Source organism: Mycothermus thermophilus (genome assembly GCF_041956435.1).
Source record: "Mycothermus thermophilus strain CBS 625.91 unplaced genomic scaffold VTJ04scaffold_1, whole genome shotgun sequence".
NCBI lineage: Eukaryota > Fungi > Ascomycota > Sordariomycetes > Sordariales > Chaetomiaceae > Mycothermus > Mycothermus thermophilus.
This window is the reverse complement of record NW_027191427.1, coordinates 5578145-5599041: the sequence shown is the minus strand read 5'-3', so window position 1 is coordinate 5599041 and position 20897 is coordinate 5578145. Positions and strand designations below refer to the sequence as shown.

The 20897-nt window shown below is 53.8% G+C and overlaps 10 protein-coding genes across 10 annotated transcripts; 4 read left to right on the top strand and 6 right to left on the bottom strand.

The window, feature by feature from the left end:
- Positions 1–94: 94 nt before the first annotated feature.
- VTJ04DRAFT_2091 (uncharacterized protein) lies at positions 95–2227 on the bottom strand (the record flags this gene model as incomplete). Its single annotated transcript, XM_069359851.1, has 2 exons — positions 95–1863; positions 1939–2227. 2 exons carry the CDS (start codon positions 2225–2227, stop codon positions 95–97), a joined length of 2058 nt encoding a protein of 685 aa, XP_069224699.1.
- A 79-nt stretch (positions 2228–2306) lies between these two features.
- Positions 2307–2608, top strand: VTJ04DRAFT_2090 (uncharacterized protein; the record flags this gene model as incomplete). The annotated part of the gene is made up of 2 exons (XM_069359850.1): positions 2307–2334; positions 2436–2608. The coding sequence occupies 2 exons, from the start codon at positions 2307–2309 to the stop codon at positions 2606–2608; spliced, it is 201 nt and encodes a 66-aa protein (XP_069224698.1).
- Positions 2609–2645: 37 nt separating this feature from the next.
- On the bottom strand, positions 2646–3727 carry VTJ04DRAFT_2089 (uncharacterized protein; the record flags this gene model as incomplete). Its single annotated transcript, XM_069359848.1, has 3 exons — positions 2646–2750; positions 2809–3399; positions 3458–3727. The coding sequence occupies 3 exons, from the start codon at positions 3725–3727 to the stop codon at positions 2646–2648; spliced, it is 966 nt and encodes a 321-aa protein (XP_069224697.1).
- Positions 3728–4983: 1256 nt separating this feature from the next.
- VTJ04DRAFT_2088 (uncharacterized protein) lies at positions 4984–5768 on the top strand (the record flags this gene model as incomplete). The annotated part of the gene is made up of 4 exons (XM_069359847.1): positions 4984–5160; positions 5247–5331; positions 5404–5535; positions 5731–5768. The coding sequence occupies 4 exons, from the start codon at positions 4984–4986 to the stop codon at positions 5766–5768; spliced, it is 432 nt and encodes a 143-aa protein (XP_069224696.1).
- Positions 5769–5807: 39 nt separating this feature from the next.
- On the bottom strand, positions 5808–7768 carry VTJ04DRAFT_2087 (uncharacterized protein; the record flags this gene model as incomplete). Its single annotated transcript, XM_069359846.1, has 3 exons — positions 5808–5981; positions 6040–7390; positions 7455–7768. The coding sequence occupies 3 exons, from the start codon at positions 7766–7768 to the stop codon at positions 5808–5810; spliced, it is 1839 nt and encodes a 612-aa protein (XP_069224695.1).
- Positions 7769–9567: 1799 nt separating this feature from the next.
- Positions 9568–11347, bottom strand: VTJ04DRAFT_2086 (uncharacterized protein; the record flags this gene model as incomplete). The annotated part of the gene is made up of 7 exons (XM_069359845.1): positions 9568–9735; positions 9822–9964; positions 10017–10078; positions 10143–10751; positions 10806–10921; positions 10978–11165; positions 11230–11347. 7 exons carry the CDS (start codon positions 11345–11347, stop codon positions 9568–9570), a joined length of 1404 nt encoding a protein of 467 aa, XP_069224694.1.
- A 506-nt stretch (positions 11348–11853) lies between these two features.
- On the bottom strand, positions 11854–12543 carry VTJ04DRAFT_2085 (uncharacterized protein; the record flags this gene model as incomplete). Its single annotated transcript, XM_069359844.1, has 1 exon — positions 11854–12543. The coding sequence occupies one exon, from the start codon at positions 12541–12543 to the stop codon at positions 11854–11856; it is 690 nt and encodes a 229-aa protein (XP_069224693.1).
- Positions 12544–13153: 610 nt separating this feature from the next.
- Positions 13154–14370, bottom strand: VTJ04DRAFT_2084 (uncharacterized protein; the record flags this gene model as incomplete). The annotated part of the gene is made up of 4 exons (XM_069359843.1): positions 13154–13287; positions 13348–13494; positions 13559–14224; positions 14286–14370. The coding sequence occupies 4 exons, from the start codon at positions 14368–14370 to the stop codon at positions 13154–13156; spliced, it is 1032 nt and encodes a 343-aa protein (XP_069224692.1).
- Positions 14371–15578: 1208 nt separating this feature from the next.
- Positions 15579–16179, top strand: VTJ04DRAFT_2083 (uncharacterized protein; the record flags this gene model as incomplete). The annotated part of the gene is made up of 2 exons (XM_069359842.1): positions 15579–15800; positions 15877–16179. The coding sequence occupies 2 exons, from the start codon at positions 15579–15581 to the stop codon at positions 16177–16179; spliced, it is 525 nt and encodes a 174-aa protein (XP_069224691.1).
- Positions 16180–16938: 759 nt separating this feature from the next.
- On the top strand, positions 16939–18806 carry VTJ04DRAFT_2082 (uncharacterized protein; the record flags this gene model as incomplete). Its single annotated transcript, XM_069359841.1, has 3 exons — positions 16939–17236; positions 17300–17511; positions 17580–18806. 3 exons carry the CDS (start codon positions 16939–16941, stop codon positions 18804–18806), a joined length of 1737 nt encoding a protein of 578 aa, XP_069224690.1.
- Between the last annotated feature and the right edge of the window lie 2091 nt (positions 18807–20897).

The following is a 20897-nucleotide window of genomic DNA, read 5'->3' as shown; positions in this document are numbered from 1 at the left end:
ATGCTTGCGTGATATACCCCGCTAGTGAGTTCCCATGGGAAGCACTGACAGTAACGACGAGATAAAAACGCACTCGGGATACCCCATTTGGTACTCAGAACTCATCCTCCCCGATTTCGTCGTCTTCCCCATAACCGTAGCCGTCATAGGTGTCACCGTACCCCGCGCTTGAATCCTCACTACCATCGTCGTCGTCGTCGTCGAAGTCGGATCGACGGCTCGAGACACTCTCATCTTCATCTCGATTCTCCTTGTCTGAGTCCTCGTCATCGGTCGAGGGGATTGGGTGCCTCTCGCGGTGAAGCTGCAACCTCTCGATCAAAGACATAGGCCTGGTCCGCGTTTCTGCTTCAGAGCTTTCACTTTCGTCGTCGGATCCCGAGATTCCGGACCATTCTTCCTCAGAAGGATCGTCATCGGGAGGGTGTTCCGAGTCCGAAGACGCGTCATCGTCCGACTCCTGTATTATACGAGCCCGCTTTCGACGTTTTTGAGGTATATCGTCGTCCTCTTCTTCATCATCGTCGGAGTCGTCATCATCTGAATCCACTATGCGAGCCCGCTTTCGAGCCCGCTTTCTAGGCATGTCTTCCTCCTCTTCTTCGTCGTCAGAATCGGCAACGACACGGCGCGTTCTCGGTCGTTTGGTCTTGGGCGCTGGGGTTCCTTCTGAATCGGAACCGGAGCCCGCGGCATCTGATCCTGAACTTGTTGCGGGACTATGCTGGGAAGAGGGGGAGGAATCCTGGATAGGGCTGAACGGTTGAAGGTCTTCATCGCTCCCTTGGTCGGCCGCCTCGAGATCATCCTCATTCAATGACGCCTGTTCACTGTCGTCCTTTGAATAGTCAGAGTTGATGTCCGGCTCATCCTCATGCGAAGATATCTGATGTATCTCCCCCTCTGAATCGATGTAGTAGTCAATATCCGAACCAACATGGTCGGAAATTTCAGAGTCATCAATTCCAGAACTCTCGTACTCGTCAGATTCGCTGGACAAATCCGATTCTTCCGGGATGTACTGGCTAAGATCCTCCTTCCCATCCCATGTTTTTAGGTGCTCGATGAAGTCTATCTGCCGATCCTCGAACCGTATCAAGGGCCATACTTTGCAGTCAGAGTCTGCCTTGACGCTGGCTAACTCAGCAGAAGTCCCTAAAAGCCCCTGCAAGGGAATCTGAGTTTCTGCAAAATCTCGATGCTCAGCCAGATTTGGCAAGCAATATAAAAATTGAAAGAAACGTTCGTTTCCAATCCCGTTATCCTCAACCAGTTGCGGGCAATAGCTCTTGATACGATCCGAAACACACCACCGAAGCAACTCGGGTTGATCTAGCGGTGGTGGGGTGCAGCGGTAAACGGCTTCAAGGTTGGGAAAATTATCAAACATTCCTTGAAGGTCCACATCCTGGGTCTGGGTCGCAAATATCTTGAGGTGCCGAACGCGCTCACTAAATCCGGGGATCGACGGGAGTCCAAGCTTCCAGAAGATGGACGAGTGTTCGTGCTTTGGGGTCATCATCGTGCTCAGGCCGATAACATCTTTGCGAGCGTTGAATCGCACGATCCACTCGTGGTCAGGACCAAAGTTGAGGATGTCAGGGAATGCCTTGATTGCAAGTTGACGACTCTCGCGGTGAACCGCCGATATTAGGCGTACCCGGACGGTAGTTTGGTCCAGATACATGCTGTCGTCAACCCAGGGATCGCAGGAGTAGCCGGCGCGGAGATTAAAAGAGACGACACGGCCATTCCCGGTCAGTTCTGGACAAATGTATTCCCAAACACGGAATCGAAGTTCGATCGGCAGTTTCATGAACTGTGGGAAGAAGGTGTGGCCCTCTGGAATGACGCCGAAGCTCCCTGACCACCAAGAAGATCTGTCAGTCAACCGATGATTGGGACCGGAATTTGAGGCCGAAGGGAAAGACTCCTTACAGTCAATACCCCCTTCTTCGTTCTCGTCCGATGTCTCTTCATCGGTGTCGTCAGCCTCAAGATCGAAGAGGCCGTTGCGGCCCTCGGAAACGCCATAAGAATTGGGCCCCTCGTCGCTCAAATTGTCCGAGTCTGGGCCATCTTCATCGGTGTCGTCAGCCTCAAGATCGAAAAGGCTGTTGCGGCCCTTGGAAACGCCATCAGAACTGGACTCTTCGCCGCTCGATTCGTCAGAGTCTAGACCCTCGGCAACGAATCCTAGATCATCAGAGCTTTCCGTGTCCGACATCGTTACGGTAGGTCGAGATTTGAGTAACTGATGTGCAGTTGATGGTTTGGCAACAATTTTCCTCTGAGCTTTGGGTCGGATGACGCGGTGCGCGTACAGGTTGACGAGTCGCGTTTGGAGGTGGGTACGCCGTTAAGTGGTATTTCCCATTCGGGTTAACGTGAGTGCGGTGGGTCCATAAAATACACACCGTTGCGTAACTTTACAGGTTGGGCAACTTTCATGCACATCCCGCGCATCACCTCTCCCGAGCTGCCTGATCCAACATTGACTGACCTCTCATGCACACCACATGCTCGCCTCCTCGTTTATTGTGTGCTATATATTATTCAAATACCTCCAACAAGCGAGATGGAGCCTATGCGACCAGCCCAGCCCTGAATTCTCAAGCGGCGTCTTTGAAGACGTCTGACAACTATCACACAACCGGCCAGCCGCTCGAGAAGTTGATGCGATTCCAACCAAACTTTTTCTGGCCGTCAGCAAACCCAATCCGAGTATCAACGTAGTGATAGTACAAGATCTGTTCACAGATTAGCTACACCGCTCCAGTGCCACACATCGGGGCCACGAAAACTCACCGGTCCAAGTACGGGGTCCCGGTAGACTCCCTGGCCACCCGGGCCATACACCCAGTCATGGCTTCCAAGCACCAAGGTGCCGCCGCCGTCGCGGCATGACCGGCCCTGTTTGTCGACGAAAGGCCCAACCGGAGAAGTTGACCGGCAGACCATGATCCGGTACTCCTTGCCCGCCGGCGGCCTGTTCCTGTCGTAGCCGCAGCACGAGCCCTTGGAGAAGAAAAGGTAGTAAAACTCGCCATTCTTGAAGACTGTTGGCCCTTCAATGGCCGGGTCCCTGGGGTCGAACGCAACCTGATACGGGCTGCCGTGTTGTTTGGTCGGCGTGACGCGCACCCTGTGGATTCCTTGCCAGAAGCTTCCGAACGTGAGGAAATAGTTGCTGGTCCCTTCCTCATTCACTAGGTTACCGTCGATGGCGTTGTACGGCAGGCTGGGGTTGGAGACCACCCCCGTTGAGCCAAGGTCTGTCCAAGTCCCGGCATCTAGGCTGGTTGATCGGGCAATACCGATGGCGGAGTTTTGTGAACCAAAGGTGCTGACGGAGTAATAGAGATAGTATTGATTTCCGACTTGGGCTACGTCGGGGGCCTGGCAGCAATATGTGTGAGCTGTTGTTTTAAACGGCAAGGGGCACGGGTCAGCATACCCAGAGGTCTTGATTCCCAGGCAGGTTGATTGAGGAGCCGCCTGGAAGGGCTGCTCCTCTGTACGTCCATGGTCCGGTAATGTTTGGAGCGGTATGGATGGCAATTCGGCCGCCGGTAGAGAACCGGAAGTATGTGCCATCCCCCCGCCGAATGATGGACGGATCATGGCTGTTCACACACACGCCGAGGCATTGCTCAGGCAAGGCATGAACATGACTGAGGCAGGGTAAAAGGGAGAGAGCCCCAACCATTCCCCAAGTTTGAACCATGGCGATGGATCGTCGGATTCTCACTCAGGCTGACTCCGGTGCAAGATGGCGGGATATCACCTGAACTGCGGTGGACATTCTCCGAGGTAAGGCGCGGCCTTTAATACTACTTGCTACCTGGAGAACAATCTACCTGCCCGACCTATGCTGTCTAACCATATCCGAGGCATTCATGACCCGCCCCAATCCGAGACCGTTTCTCGCAACTGGGGAAGGGTTTAGTATGATGTTATGTCCCGGGTGCTTCTACGCAGCCTTCGCATCTTTTTCCGCAACTAGCCTGGAGTCCCGCACGAGTGGTTCATGCGACCGGTCGGGGTCGCAATAGGCCCGGGTGTTTACCCCAAGACGTTTCACCACTCCGAGGAGGAGAAGCGCAGCCAATGCGGCTCTTCGTCTCTCTTAGGCCCGACGGAATAACTCGTCCCATTACACCTCTAATTTTCCGATGGACACTACACTGGTGTTAGGACCTATCATCTGGCTACCTATGTATGTCCACACATACATAGCTGTCTCGTGTCTAGTCCACTCTCGGTACCTCGAAACATGACAACTTCGATGATTACCAAAGACACAAGTAGAGGATCGTGGGATAAGAAAGCAAAAGAACTATTCTACATCTTTGCGGTGAATAATATTGCAAAATATAAAACAAGGACCAGCCGAGAAAAACTGGGCAGTAATAAATGTTCATACACACATTTTTCTTACGAAAGCTACCAGGGGAGCTAAGCTATTCCTTTCGCATAGCCCACAGGATATCTAATTGTGAGAGCTGAGAGCCAGGTTGGCGAAGAAGCCATTTCTGCGAGTCTCCAAATATAACATCTGCAAACGTAATAGGTGCCATCTCAGCGCTTAACGTGAACATGTGCAGATGCTGAACACAGCCCATCGCCAAGACATACTTATGAGTATATCATAACCGCCGTGGCTTTGGATCGCGTCAAACACCATTCATTGGAGACTTTCCCCTGAAATTTCAATTCATCACCAGCATATATAGAGCTTATGCTTGCGTTGGAGATCGAGCAAGCCGCTGGGTCATCTTCATGGAGCATGTCCATTAACACCTTGAATCTCAATATGGCAACGTCCGTTGGCGTGGTAATGCAGGTTCTCGTTCTGCTATGCTTCACCACAGGGGCACTGGGTAGATCGGAGATGTGTACCATCTTCAAGAGCGCTGAAGCCTACAATCGACTAACAACCAAAAGAGTTGCGCAGCAGGCACCATCTCATCCGTGGGCTGGATGTCAACCTGCAAGGACAAGGTCTGCTTCTGTGCCGACCCCCAATGGATCTCTGACGAAACCGACAGGTGCATGCTGGCGCTTGGTACCATCGATGGCATGTACAGCGCCGATACATACAACGGGATCATGGCTTTCTTCGCCAATGAATGCGGGACCTTTCAGGCTCAGTTCAAGGTTATACCAAGTCCAAGCGATCCCAAATTTCTCACTTTCGTCTCCTCCAACATGAGATTATCAAAGACACATGCTGACAGAGACAGTCGGTGGCAAGCCAGAGTATCGTATACTCCACTGTATACGCTCAAGCACCCGCTCCAACGCCCACCGGACAAGCCCAAGACCCAGGTAGAAAATCCTCTTCCACTCTCTCCGTAACATACGTATGCATTTTGCCGGACTGACACCTCACGTCTTCAGGTGGCAACGTCAACAACACTGGCCAGGCCAACCCGGGCGTAATAACGGTCTGGAACACAGAGGCCACGGCACCAGGACTTGCTACTGCCACGAGTGAACCTCCAGAGACAGGCAAGGAGGGGGGTAGGTCAGGTGGGTTGGGACTCCCAGCAATTTTAGGGATAGCCGGGGGTGGGCTTTTTGGGGTGATCCTTACGATCCTTCTGTGTTGTTGCTGCTGTTGATGGCACGGGACAGATGCATGGCTGGGCGATAATGGAGTCTCGAATGGTCAATTCACTTGGATGTGGGTATCATTATTAGAGAGCATAATATACTAGTTTACAGACGACACAGATCTCCACTTTGCATCAACTCGTCCATGACCTGTAGGCAAAAGTCGAACCTTTTTACCCCGTCACATCTCAAAGCATCGAGTCCGTAAAGAGCATGCCAGCAATGCTCGCCGAAGTCAGGGTGGACAGAACACCGCAGAAGAAGGCAGAGATAGAAACCTTGACGACATCACCCGAGCGCTTAGGAGAGATCTGCGACAGGACACCGATCTGGATACCAAGGGAACCAATGTTGCCGAAGCCCTACAATAACAGCAAGTCAGCATCGATAACTGGCATTCGATAGAGCATGGGAACTTACGCAGCAGGCATAGGTAGCGATGAGCTTGGAGCGCGGCAGGAGGGAGCTGTAGCGGGGGTCGCTAACGAGGGCAGCGAAGGCGGCATATTCGTTGATGATGATCTTCTTGCCGATGAGCTCTCCGACCTGGCGGAGGTCGCTCTTGGGCACACCGAGCAGCCAGGCAACGGGATACAGGATGTAACCGAGAATGAGCTCGAGAGAAAGCTTCGGGTTCGGGTCGGAGAGGCCCCAATAGCCACCCCACCAGCCCAGCAAACCGTTGATGAGACCGACGAAAGCAATGATGGTGAGGAGGCAAGCCACGATGGTGGCACCAATCTTGAGACCGAACCACGAACCCTTGGTGAAAGCGTGCAGGGCATTGACGGTGCCCTCATCGTCCTCGCTCTCCGGCACCTCGACCTTGCCAGCGGTGATCGGGCTCTCGGTCTCGGGATAGCGCATCTTGGATACGGCAAGGGTCGCGGGAATGGACATGATGCAGCTAGACACCAGTGCCTGAGCATTCAGGCCCATGCCAATGTAGGCAACCAAAACGGAACCGGCGATGGTGGCGAACCCGCAGGTCATGATCTGGTGAATCTCGGCCATGGTGAGGTGGTCCATGAAGGGGCGGATAAGCATGGCGGACTCGCCCTGGCCGATGAACGGGGTCGCAGCCGCGACAATAGCCTCGGCGCCCGAGACGCGCAGACTCCAGAAGAAAAAGACGGCGAACTTGCGGATGAACCACTGGAGGAAGCCGACATAATACAGCATCTGGACGAGGGCGATGAAGAAGATAATGGCCGGAATAACACCCGTGATGAACATGGGCGCCGAGGCAGTCTCGGCGTTGGTGAGGAAAGCAAGACCCTCACTGGCGAAACCGAGGAGCGCGCGGGCCATATCGGAAATGAACTTGAAGATGTCGTAGCCAGCCTGGGTCCGAAGCACGAAAACGGCCACGACAAACTGCGTGAGCATGCCTCCGATGACAGTGTGCCACGGGATCCGGCGCCAGTCGCGGGATGTGACGGTGAGGAGCCCGAGCATGACAATGAGGCCAAAGATGGACACGGCGCGGTTCGCGCGCGTGTTGTCGCCCGTCTCCTCGGGGACCAAGGCGCCGATGAGGAAAACAGCGACAGAAATGGCGGCGGCAATTGGCTTGTGCAACTTGGCCGGGATGACATCATAGACGCGGACAGCCGTGTTGACCCAGACGAAGCGAAGCGGGCGCAAGGCGAGCCTGGATGGAACATAGAGGAACAAGAGTCGCAGGAGGAGGGCAATGTAGACAAGCGTTGGGATCAGCCACCCCTTGCCGTCGGTATGCCGGTAGAAGACGAGGCCATAGATCCACCATCTGAAAGCAACGTTTCGGTCAGTCAAACCTGCCGAAGGTCAAGGATGTAGCTGGGGATACGAACGCAGTGAAGACCATGAAGGCGGCCAGCTGGGCCATCTTCTTCCAATGGCGTTGCCATAGCGCAAGAGCGGGGTGCTTAGGCTCGCCAGTCCCCGATCCAGCATGTAGCGAGCCGACCTTTTCGCTCTGCTTCTCCGAATCGACGACGTAGGGCTCGGTAGCGGGCACGGGTCCCTTCCCATGGTCCATGGCAGCGCCGGGCCCGATGCTGTCGACGCTGAGCCTCTTGTCCATGGGAAACTCGAGAGGGGCCGGGGTCGTGATCTCGAGGCTGGCACGGCCTTGGGTCTTTGGTTTCTCGTCCGTAGTCGCCATTGTTCCTCTTGGTGAAGCTTCGCGGGAATAGAAAGCTTCTCGGCGCCGGGGCCAGTTGTGGATGTCCCAAGTTCAGACGACCAGCGGGGGTACCGGCGGATGGCGGGCTCACACTTTTTCTATTAACTTTCGCCCACTACTACGTCCTTGAAGATCACTTGATAAGGCCATGGGTTGGGCTGCATCCTCGGCATGAACAGCCGCAAAATCAAGGCGGATCATTTTTCGGAGCTCGCCGGACAGGGCGAGACAAGCTGGAGATAAAGGTACGGTGTAGAAAGAGGCCAACTGCAACTCTGTGCGGCCAGTAAGAGCACCGTCGATAGGATGTTCCTTCGGTGTTACTCTGTACACTTCTCGGTATCAGATGGGGTGGAGCGCCACTGATGGTGGTGGTTGATGGACGTCGTCCACACAGAGGCCCCTGTCAAGCCTGGAAACGGCAGGTGGTTTGCATGAAATTGGCCAATCAGTGCACGGAGCAAGATCAACGCTCCCGCGAGTTGCAGTGTGAGATGCACCAGGCGGGTTTCCGGAGGGAGCTGTCACGACAGAAATCCACCGAGCTGAGCCTGTTTGGTGTCGTTGGACATCTGTGAGGTTCACGGCTCAAGTTGGCGCATGGTTTGGAGCGGATTGTTTGTGGGCAATGATTGGACCGTAAGGTGCAGCGGAAGTTCCGTCAACCCCACGGTGGCGGATGAATATACTTAGAGGTACCTGTATGTGGCCGTTCCCTTTCGATAAGATGGCAGGCGATGATCAGGATCACAGAAAAAGGTGACAAGTTACTCTTGACTTGAGTCCTCGGTGCCGCGCCCAGTAGTGGTGTTGAGTATCGACCTCGGTGTAGCACCGACATCTCGGAGCCCGAAGAACATGTGTTCCCCAGCTCCCCAATGAACAACAATGGTGATTGTGCAACGATCCCATACTGCAATGTTAGCTATCCGGCCCGGTGGTCTGGAATCCATGACTTGTGCCTAATGCATAACACGCCCAGGTCTGAATAGGTGTAAAAATCTGGGGATGAGAAGCCCGGATATTCCCTTGTGGATTTGCGGGTGTGTGACCTGCCAATCCCAGCAAAATACCTGTGGAACTCACATGCACCCCGCGAGTCCCAGCCAGGCTAGGCGCCGTTAGACAGATGGACAGCACTGGACCGATCGGGACTTGGCGCAACGGTTCAACCCCTGTTCTCTCCTCGGTCGCCGGAAAGGACTGGCATGTTTCTCTGATAAAGGTGGGGTCTCAAGAACCACACGTCAACCCTCCTTCCGCTCCCAGGCAAATCAAGTTCTCATCAGATCTATGCCCGGGATATTGGAACCGGCCGGCCGGTGTTGATCTCCGAGCGCTGCGTGCATGTGCATGTGTCTTGACATAAATCTGTCATTGGCATGAGTAAGCTGCGGAGCTGCACAACAACCCGTACAAAGGGGTAGTCTTATGCCAGGCCCCTCAGAGTTTAAGGGACTCTAGGACAATTATCGACATCGGCCGTCCGCCGGAGGTGGGTTGTGGCGGAATCTTCACGCCTTGTTCGACGCAACAGGCCGCCTGGTGAGGATCTGGGTCTTCAGTTGGACCCAAAACTGGAGCCAAGGCTGGCATGCCCAAGTGATGATCCTGTCGCCAGCACTGGGGCATGACCAGCAAGTACGTAACCTTAAAAAGCAGCTCAGTGATGAGACCGCATCTCACTAGCCGCTCCGAAAGGTGCAGGTCTTAAGATCATCGAGATCCACAGGCGACCTCCGCAGCACGGCACCTGCCACGAAAGTCCCCCATACTTCTTACAGCCAATAGCGAGCCCATATCTCGTACTCTTCCTTCGTGCCCCGGAATGCAAAGTCGATGGGTACGAGATCCTGGAACCCTTCGTCGACCTTTGGCTCTTTGAACCTCGAGGCGAAGCCATTGAACGCAAGCTTGGGGAGCGCTTGGCGAGACTCGGGGTTGAGCTGAAGGACATCACTCGAGGTTAGCTCGTGATAACTTGTCTCCAGCGCGAATAGAGCATGACCAGTAAACTACAAGAGAAGGTTACCTTGTCATTCATAGATCGCACAGTGGCGTTGTGTTCGCAGAGATGCAACGGCGTCTTGAACCAGAAGCACCGAATCGGTACCTTGAACTTCCGCGCCAAGGCAATCCATTGAGCTCGGGTATCGGGGTCGGGATTTGTGTTGTCTTTCAACTTCTGTTAGCAGGGTTGTGCAAACAAAACGACTTCATCACATACCAACGACAACAGAAGAGCCCTTTTCGAGAAACTCCGCTGTTGCTTTTAGGCATTTGTCTTTGCTAAAAAAGGAGAAACTCCACGGTCAGTGACTCGGTCTGGACGAGTTTCGTAAACGGATCGTACCTCTTGAGCAGGTCTTGGTTGACACGCTCGTAACCTAACGGCTTCAAGAACCTCGAATAAAACGTGCTCTTTCCGGCACCAGGCGGCCCAACGAAAAGGATGATGTCCTTGTCATTTCTTCTCTCTACCTTGGGCTCGCCGTCGGCATCCTCGACAAACGGGAAGTTTGCCAGGTCGAACTCCCGGGCGAATTCGCGCGGTGCTTCTCCGAGGAAGAACTCCTCGGGCGTTTGGTACTTGATTCCGATATTGTGGGCAAGATCACGGTCGCAGCAGCTGAAGTCTTTGGGGAGGGTTTTGCCCCCTTGAAGCTTCGCAATCCGCCCCCCTGCGTCACCCACAAATATGCTATGTTCACGGTCAATGTCGGAATCAGATAGCCCATAGTCCGCTTTCATCTCCGTCCACATGCCGGGCCGGGGTTTGCGGTAAATATCAGAGCCTGTGGCCGCATAGAGAGTGACGGGTATCCCCAATTGGCTCAGGATGGCGCTGCATTTCTGCTTGAAGACGGGGACCCTGTTGTTCTTTGTCGACTTTGAGTTCTTGGATTTGCTATCGGGATGAAGCGTTAATCCGCCTTGATTGGTGAAGATGACGACTCGGTACCTGGCCAGACGAGGTTAGAAAGGCCTACGAAAACCTTCCCTGGCCATCACGTACCCCTCTTCCTTGTACAGTTGTTGGAGGCGTCTAGGGACAGAGTTATCCCACCACTTCCAGTCGGCTGGATCATCAGCATACCGCTTCCCAGAAGCGGACGTGATCAAGGTCGAATCCTGGTCAATAGTCAGCACGATGCTGAGTGTGACGACTGTCGAGATGGATACACTACCAGGTCGAACGCCGCGATCTTGCAACGCTTCCCAGAAGCCTCTAGTTTCTGGTACTCCTCATTGTCCGGCATGTACTTTCCAACCAGCAAGGTCGCTGGGAGCTTCGCGTCTGGACCTCGTTCTGCCCAAATTGTGGGATCCTTGGGTTTTTTCGACGTCGGCGTAAAGAAGTTGGCCACTGCGCTTTCTGCAAAACATGTCAATCCTCTGAAACGACGATGCAAACTTCCAATCTGTCTTCAAACTCGTACTCGAGATGGCAGCCTGGGCTTTCCTCTTTATCGGCGGAGGGGAGATCGCTCGGTCGTGGTCAGGGGCCACTCGCTTGGAGCCTGTCTTCGGGGAACGGGATGTTTTCTCGGGGGACATCTCGTATCTTTTCGAGTGGTCTTGCGCACCAACTCCCGACGTATCACAGGCTTCGCTAAGGGTGTTCCAGGTTGTCGACGCGCGTGCCGCGATGTCCAAGTCGAGGTCGCGGCGGAGGTGGAGTTCTGGTCGGGGATCAGCGACGTAACTTACCGTATTGCGGCTGCCTTGGTCAAGAGTGAGAACGCGTCCAGGAGCGAAAGCACGTGACCCAATCGGGCCCAGATCCATCACCACGCCCAGCGGAGGGGAAGAACTCCTCAACAACTTTACTACAACCTAAAACCCCCCTGGAAATCTGAACGTTTACTTGGGCGGATACTTCGGTATTTGTTAATTTTGCTACGGGCCCTGTTGGCTTATGCACAAGCATCAACTTGTGTTTGCACATCCAAGTGTCCTTCCACTGTCTTCGCCTGCAATACTCCTTCATTCCCATGAACCAACAACCCCAATGTCGTCCCTAAGCCATACACTAATCACAAAGGTTGGATCTATTTTGCCCTTCAATGACTGTCCACAGATTTCCGGTGCTTCTTATACGCCCCCGGCACCGACCTGACTGCCACACTCAAGTTCTCTCCGGTTTGTGCTACGGCTCGCGCCACAACATCCTCTCCAAACGGCCAGTCACTCTCCGATTCAGTGTCCCTGCGCTCGTCGTACTGAGCATACTCGGCACAACCCTTGCGCAGCACCGACTTGGCTGCCTTGATAGCCTTTTCCCGTTGCGCGTAGCACCCCTTGATGTCTGTCGTCTGGAACGACCCGCCCTTTGCTTGGTCGTAGTCGGTCTTGCTGTGAAGGACGTAGTGGAGATGGTCCTGGCCCTCGGGGAGTTCCACCGTGTCATCTGGTCGCGCCGGGAGGGCTTCGGTATTGGGCTTCTTGTCAATGCCGACAAGAAAATCCTGGCCTTGGGGTGTTTTTGCAAAGGCCACGATATTTTCGCCATGAGGCCACTCCTCGTCCGGCGTTTCCTGGCGAACCGTGTAGACTTCGAAATCCTCCGGGTTATATCCGAGCGATGCTAGGGCTGATCGAGCAAATGCCTTGGCTGCTTGCAGGCTCGTGTGTGTTCCAAGCACATAGACATCTTGGGTATCCCCGTAGGTTTCGTTGTGGTAGTTCACCACGGTAAGCGTCGTGTGAAACAGATGTTCTGAGACGGGCTTGTTTCCGTTGCTTTCGGCCATGATACTAATGCGATGTTGCGTTAGGCACTTAATGTTAGCGTCGAAGGAGGTGATCGGCTTGCTTCAAACTCTCAGGGAGACAAACGCAAGCTTGGGCCACGAACGTTGGTATAAAATGGTTGCTTGTAGAGGTGGTTACGACGGCATCAACGTCATCCTATTCCGGTGGCATTGGACATTGTTGACAACCAGCACCGTTTTGGGCCTGCGGTTGAATCTGGACAAAAATATATGGGAGGTCCCGAATCGAGAGATCATGCGATGACGACAATATCAGGTGGCGGCCAGTCCAAGGTTTTGGTTGAGGCACTGTGTGAGAGAACCCCAAACTTGGACATTTGCTCCAAGCAGGGTTCCAGAGCGCAACATAATCGTGTCTTGTGGTGTGATCTAGACGGAGCTTCCATTTTGTTGTGGCACATTCATCCGAACCATTCTAAACACTCGGGTCGTACGTAAACCGAACGCCCCATTGATAGACAGGGCAGACAGGGCACAGTTCTCCGGTGGCTGCTTCAGACCTGCATCACCAGATCTCAATTTGCTCTCACATCCACGTTAAGTATCCCTTACGCCTGTCTTAGGTAATACTTCCTGCACCCAGAGACCATCAAGTCTCGAGCACAAATCGTTCTCCCACAAGTCCCTCACTGAGTTTCCACAAACGATCAGCTGATCCAGGATCGCGAGCGTGCGGTTCACATTCTGCTGGTTGGCAGTCCACCAGATACAGTTCCTTGACGTCTGATCGATCAGTTAGTAATACCCCTGAGCCAACAGTCTACCCATGTACACCGGACATACCATCCAAGGCAGGGTCCAAGGCTGCCACCAGAGTCGTGGAGCTTCCTTCATCGTGGCTCTTCCAGTGTGTTGTCGTTTTGTATACCTGAGCAGCTATCTGAGCAGCCAACTCGTCGACCTGATGACGGATAAGGTCTGTTTGGATAGCTGGCAAATACGTTAACCAAGACGGAACGTGCAAGTGCCAGATAATTACTTGAAATAAACCTACTTCCTGGATGGAGGGAATACGCAGCGATTCCGAACTTTGGCAGGTGCTGCTGCAGATAAAGTGTGAAGAGAATATTGGCCGTCTTTGATTGACAGTAAGCAACAACACCATTGTATCCATCAGGAGTGCACTTGGCGAAGGCTCCTTGCAGAGGCTTGACGTGGTCTTCCTCAGGAGGAACTTGTTTCCCTTCAAGGTTGTAATCCGAGAACCTAAAGGGGGACATCCGGTGTCCTTCGCTTGAAACATTGACGACGCGAGTAGCCCCAGCTGGGTTCGACTCCGCCGCTCTCTGGAGCAGAGGACGTAAGAGGTTGGTCAGCAGGAACGGGCCAATGTGGTTTGTCGCGAACTGCAGCTCAATTCCCTCCGGAGTCGTCTGTCGGGACGTGACCATGGCGGCAGCATTGTTGATGAGAATGTCCAATCTGTCCGTCAGCGCGGCAATGTCCGCGGCGGCCTTGCGGACGGACTGTTGAGATCCAAGATCCAAAATGAGCGTTGCTACCTTTGCGTCGGGATACTTCTCGGCAATCTGAGTTGAAACCTTCTGGAGTCTAGCCTCTGTACGCGATGCTAGGATCAAGAGTCCGGGTCCTTGTGACGCTATGTTGAGGGCGGTAGCTCCGCCGATACTCTTGGGACTGATCCCGGTGACAAGGACTGCTGGGTTATTAGTATCGTGAAGGCTCAATTGTGGTAATTAGATGATTTAGGGTTGGCGAACTTGTCTTTCCCCGGATTCGATCGGCAAACGCTTGTGCAACCTCTGAACCTGTGGTTTTGATGCCATAATCTGGACGGGAGGCCATTGTCGTAATACGTTGATTTTGGACTTGTCAATGGGCCAGGCGATCCAACAGGTTTCTCAAGGTGAGATGAGATTGGGAGTCCAGCTTGGAGATAGCATTGAACAGACACTGGGGTTTATATTTCAGAAAGTATGCGACAGCAACTTGTCGTTCTGAGAACCTCAAGTAAGCTCACGATGCATGGGCACTTGATCTCCCGCAACCTAGGTAATTACTGTACATTTCTCACGAAGTGCCAGGACCGCTGGCTTACCTACAGGACAAGGCTCTATCGGCAGATGACTCTCACCAAGTAAATGCTAGAAACAGCCCAGGCCCGGGAAACACTATCCGCAATCCTACCCTGCATGGTTCTTGCTTGAACCAAACCTGGAGAGGCGACTTCGGGAGGTTCGGGGAAATGTTGGCCGCTAGAAATGGACTATTGATCTTTGAAAAATGTGTTAGATGAAGCTGACACAGGCACCATTTGAACCCTTCTCCTCAGTGTTGGAGCTCCGGTTCAGGTCGCGCTTACCTGCAGACCTCCAAACGCTACCAACAAAGAGAGCATGTCGCTATCTTCCATTAGGACAGGATGGGAGCTCTGCTCCCACCTTTTCCCTTCCTTCTCCTCATCTGAGGTTTACGATAGATTCCCATTCCATCCAACTGGGCTCGCCGTTGCCAGGAGCAAACGCAGAAGCAAGAGAGTTGAATTGAATTGGATAGGGGACGAAAGATGGGCAACTACAAATCAGAGTAATCAGGTAATTTTGAGGTTGTCCGGTATACAGGGTCGCAGGATGCCTCTGCTGTGTGAGGAATTTCTTGTGCCAGTGCACAATATGACAAAAACGGATCCTTGACATCTCGCCAAACCGGAACACGAAATGTCGAATAGCCAAAAAAAACCAAGAGCAAGCAAACTCATGTCGAAAAGTGAGGTTGTGCATGTAAGCGTCGCCTTCCAGATCAAGACTTCATTTTCGGTGTTTACGATCACTCCTGCTTGGAGCGGTGTGCATGTGGTCAAGTGGTTGCAACGGGTCGCACTCTGCTCTTTTCTTGACGTCATGAATCAATCTCTCCATCTGTTTGCATGTCTTGGTCTGCAGCCTTCTGGCCCTGTCAAACAAACAACAACACGAACCCTCAACGCGCTGATACAAATCCATCACAGCCCCGAATTTTGACGAAACCCGAAGCCAAAGACATCGTTCATCAACATGCTTCGCATCAAAACCGTGGTCAAACAAGACCATGCCCTCATCAAGGACCTCTTCCATCGCCTTCGCGAAGCCGACCCGGAGACCCGAAAACCGGATGAGTTCATTTGGGCTCTGGATCGCTACCTGATTGTTGAAGACCTCGTCCTGACTCCCGCCCTCGAGAACCACGTTGCAAACGGCGGAGATAGACATCGCAGACTGTCCAACGATTACGACAGCGTGAGTTTTCCCCTCATCAATGTCTCCACATACAACGCTGACCGCGCGCAACCCTTTCACTATGATCTCGCTGCAGATCAACGCCAAGCTGCGACACATGCGCCGTTATGACCCTTCCGAAGCCAGCTTCGACGCTGCTCTCAGTGCGATTTGGGTTGACCTGGAGCCCCACATTCGGGAGGAGGCCAGCTCGGATCTGGATCAGCTTGAGGAGCGCCTGTCGCGTGAGGAGTCTGTCGCCTTGGGGAAGAAATACGAGGATATCAAGGAACTTTTGCAGCGGCCGTATGGCAAGAACGGCATTCCTGATTCTGACACATTATCGGCTATTCTGGACATGCCCCGCCATGAGCTGATGGTGAGGATCGGGCTGTGTTGAGGAAGCAGGCAGTCCCCGCGGTGCTTCAGGAAGACTCTGAATGGAAAGTTAGCTACCTGGCGAGAGACGTTGCGGGATTCTAGCTAGCATTCACTGGTTGGTGCATGGGAAAGGAGTTCTCATCGGCCATCATTTAATGCGAAACCGGAACTCATTGGGTCTTGAACCCTGGGAATCTCACCACTAGTTCGTCAGCCAGCATGAGGACACTTATTGTTGCTGGCTTACCAGTTCATCTCTGCCTATCTGTGACTCAATTATAGCAACGTAGGATGATCACAACCGATATTGAAAATAAGGGCTCGTCAGGTCAAGTCTTTTGCTATTACAACTCTACCAGCCCGCCTCCCATCTTCCTCATAGCTAATACCCCACTGCCATTCGTCGTTAACGAGGTGACGCAATATGAAGCGCGAATCACACCTCCCAAATCACACAGAACAGCGATTATCTCCGCGTCCTCATCTCACTCTACACACTTTAAGAAGGGTTAGTGAGAAACTATACCTTATTGTGTTCCTGGCTTGTTTTGGCTATGAGACTTCACATCGTATGTCTTTCCATCTATGAAGAGTGTTCTTGAATTGCAGCATACCACCGTCTCAAGTTCTCTCTCTCAACATGGACTCAAGACCACCTCTATCTCCTGGCTCGGCAACTGTCAATTCCGACTATGATCTCTCAACACTACTTCCGGCTGATGGATTCGGCTTGCGACAGAAACTCCCATCATACGGGGACGCCCATTTCTCTCTCTTCATGAGAAAGCTCTTCATCAAGGCCATGGGCTACAGTGAAGATGCCCTCTTTCGTCCAATCGTTGGCATCATCAACACCTACTCGAGCTTCAACCCATGTCATGCCAACGTTCCCCAGCTCATCGACGCTGTCAAGAGGGGAGTTCAACTGAGCGGCGGTCTCGCCATCGATTTCCCGACCATCAGTTTGCACGAGTCTTTCTCTGCGCCGACGAGCATGTTCTTACGGAACCTGATGAGCATGGACACGGAGGAGATGATTAAGGCACAGCCGGTGGACTCTGTGGTTCTCATAGGAGGTATGAAACTACACAATGCCTCGTTTGTCAGACCCTTGGGTCGCTGACGAGTAAATAAACCAGGTTGCGACAAGACAACTCCCGCTCAGCTTATGGGCGGCATATCGGCCAACAAGCCCATCATTCATCTCGTCACGGGACCTATGATGCCTGGGAGCTTCCGGGGTACCAGGGTCGGAGCGTGTACCGATTGTCGAAGCAATTGGGCCAAGTTCCGCGCTGGTGCGATGGATATCGAGGACATTGCCGCTCTCAACGAGGAGTTGGCGCCCACTGTAAGTCCGGTCGCAGTGCCATGATAACTTCCCCTCATTGTGGTCAAGAACACTAACTCCAAAGAAAGGCGGGAACATGCGGCGTCATGGGAACCGCGAGCACCATGGCATGTGTCCTCGCCGCCCTCGGCATGATGCCTATTCAAGGGGCCACTGCACCGGCTGTGTCCTCAGCCCGATTGCGAATCGCTGAAGCTACGGGAACGTACGCGGTACAGTTGGCAAAGACACGCCTTCAGCCCCAGACAATCCTCTCACGAGAGTCGTTCCTCAACGCCATCACCGTATTACAGGCCATCGGAGGGTCGACTAACGCCGTCGTTCACCTCATGGCCATCGCAAACCGCCACCCAGGCGTCGCCGGCACCATCACACCCCAAACAGTAGACGAAATCGGGCGCAAAACGCCCCTCCTTGTCGACCTAAAACCAAGCGGCGATGGATACATGACTGACTTTCACAACGCGGGCGGCATGCCCTCTCTTCTACATGCACTCAAACCACTTCTCTACCTCGACGTCCTCACCGTCACGGGCCAGACACTCAGACAGGAACTGGCCCGCATACCACCGCAGACGCATAGCACTATCATCCGCTCACCTAACAATCCATTGTACTCTTCTTCTGCTCTAGCCGTCCTCCACCGCGGCAACCTTTCCCCGGGGGGTGCTGCCGTGATCAAAGCCAGCGCGGCACGCGAGCGGCGGCTGCTTCATCATGGGGGACCCGCGGTGGTGTTTGATGGCGCCGCCGACCTCGCCGCCCGGATCGATGATCCCGACTTGCCCGTGACGTCAGACAGCGTGCTCGTCCTGCGCGGCATCGGACCCGTGGGTCATCCGGGGATGCCCGAGGCCGGGCTCATTCCCATCCCGCGCAAGCTCGCAGCCCAGGGCGTCACGGACATGCTGCGGATATCAGACGGCAGAATGAGCGGCACGGCGGCGGGAACGATCGTCCTCCATGTGTCACCCGAGGGGGCCGATCCCGATTCGGTGCTTGGGGTGGTTCGGGACGGTGACACGATCATCTTTGACCTCGAGCAGAGGCTGTTGAGTGTGGACCTGGACGACGATGAGATACGCCGCCGGATAGAAGAGCGCCGAGAAGCGATGAAGAGGAGGGGGGATCAAGAGGTCTGGTTGGCTCGCCACAAGGAGAGGGGGTACCGCGGTCTGTACCTGAGAGAGGTGAACCAGGCGGAACATGGGGTGGACTTCGGCTTCATGACTGCCGCCGGTCCCAAAGGTTTAGACGGGGGGGATAAACATATCACGGTTCTTGGGGGCCAGTGAAGGCACATGAACCGTTCGAAGCCTGAATCCTACGAAATAGCAGATGTTCTTGCCGAACGTTACGACTACATGGTTGAAGAATTTCGGCATCCTACCCCCGAAATCCCCCGTTCACATTCTGGCTTCACCCTAAAACGAGTCATGAGACCCTCACTTTGCCTCCTAGAGCCTATCCTTCGTGATTCTTGGGCGGGAAAAGGAACCATGTTGACCGTCAAAAACAACCTACTACTACTAAGAATAGGTCTTTGCTCTTGGGACATGAGCCATGCAGGTCGGCAGGCCCGCATACAGAGGTGCTGGATGAAGGATTCCACCATCATTACCTGTCGCGTGTTATCTCTTAGGCAGAACAGCAACCATCTCATGAGAGAACATCATCCATACCGTTGGTCGCCTTTGGGGGTCATGAGAGCTAATGCCATCCTGAAACATCCTACGCTGCACAACTACCTTAGCGTTCCCTTTCATCCAGCCTCCTCATCGTCGGCATTGCTTTCCTAATGTCAGATTTAGGGACCTAACGCATGTGCAGCGCAGCTGGTGACGCGAGGTTCAGGAACTGCTGATTGAAGCAGTATCTCCCGCCAGCTTGGGTGTTACAATGAAGCTTTCAGCTCTCGGCGGCATCACACCTTCACACCATCTCGGTGGCATTTTCGTCTCCGAACCTCTTTCTCCTTCACAACGGATCGACCCCGGATCTCCGATGTTGTGTGTCCCAGCAAGGGAAGGCTACGAAGGAAAATCTGGGGTAGGAAACCACGTTTTACAGCAGAAAGGGTCGAGGAGTTCGGAGACGGGACGTTCGGGACGTTAACCAGGGAAACGTGGTTTGATGCCGTCTGTCCCGTTGCCCGAAGATGGTATGGGAGGGGTTCAAGCTCCAGGATTAGGAGATGTCAAAGCCAAAAAAGGCCTCCAAACGGCAGACGGTTAGGCATCCTTACTAGGCTTCCAGATTGTACAAAACATTGGGACCGTCGCAATCGGAGCTTTTGAGATCTAAGAATGGCATATCTGGCGCCTCCGTGTGGTTGACCCAAATACCGTACATGTCAAGCCCTATCCGTTGTTGGGTGGCCAATGGGAACTTCATGTTCTGGGTGCCGCGGGATGTAGTATCGTGACGCACAAGAGATTTATCCCATTGGTATCTTTCGGGTCGGGAACGGGAGTGAGACGGGTGAGTCCACGGTTGGTAGGCCCTCTGAGTAAAAGATGAGTGAGTTGGCACTACTCTCTATGCCGCCCATGTGATGAATAATGACAACTAGGTCCTGGCAGTTCCGTAGTCGGACTACTTCTGCCTTTTTTGCCTACCTGACCAAGTAGCGGGTGCCCGGTCGTTTGTTGGGTTGGATGGATGGAAAATCACGACAAGGAAACTTGGAAAGCCCGAGGGAAGCCGCAGGTATGCTGCGCGCACTTACGTCACGGCGTCCGCCGGACGCCGTGAAGGAGGGGGCTTTGCGCGAGAATTTTGAGTGATTGTGCCAGCGCCACAACAGATCTCTCCCTCCAGCAGCCAGCAGGACATATTGTGCCATCAGAGTTTTTCGTCGTGCTGTCACCGATTCGGATCCGAGAGTCAGGTTGGTGCAACATAATAGCCGAGGGAGGTCGAACTTGGAGCCTGAGCACATTGTGTTGGATCTCGGGAACGTCAAGCCGGGTACCTGACAAGCCGCTTGGCCAAGCCCCCGTCAGGACCGAGAACACAACGGTAGCAGGGCGAAGATAGCTGCCGTCGAGAAAATTCGCTCGTCAGGTACCCGAACGACCCTGTTGGCTGTTGGCTATTGGTACGTGGTCCATCGATCGAAAAAAAAGAGCCTTTTTAGTTTGGGGGTCCAGCCAGCCGATGGAGGAGAGGGGCCGTCCCGATGAGCCGTAGCGGGACGGGCGAATCCCGTGCAACGGCGACCCCCCCTTAGGTCCGGCTAATGCAAGGGACAGAGACTCGATCATGGCAGGGCAGGAGTTTGACCGAGAGGAACGACCCTCCATTTCGCGTCTTTTCGCGTCCGACATGCACACATGGCAGCGTCTCAGTCGCTGCATGGCAAAATTGACCTCGATGACAAAGCA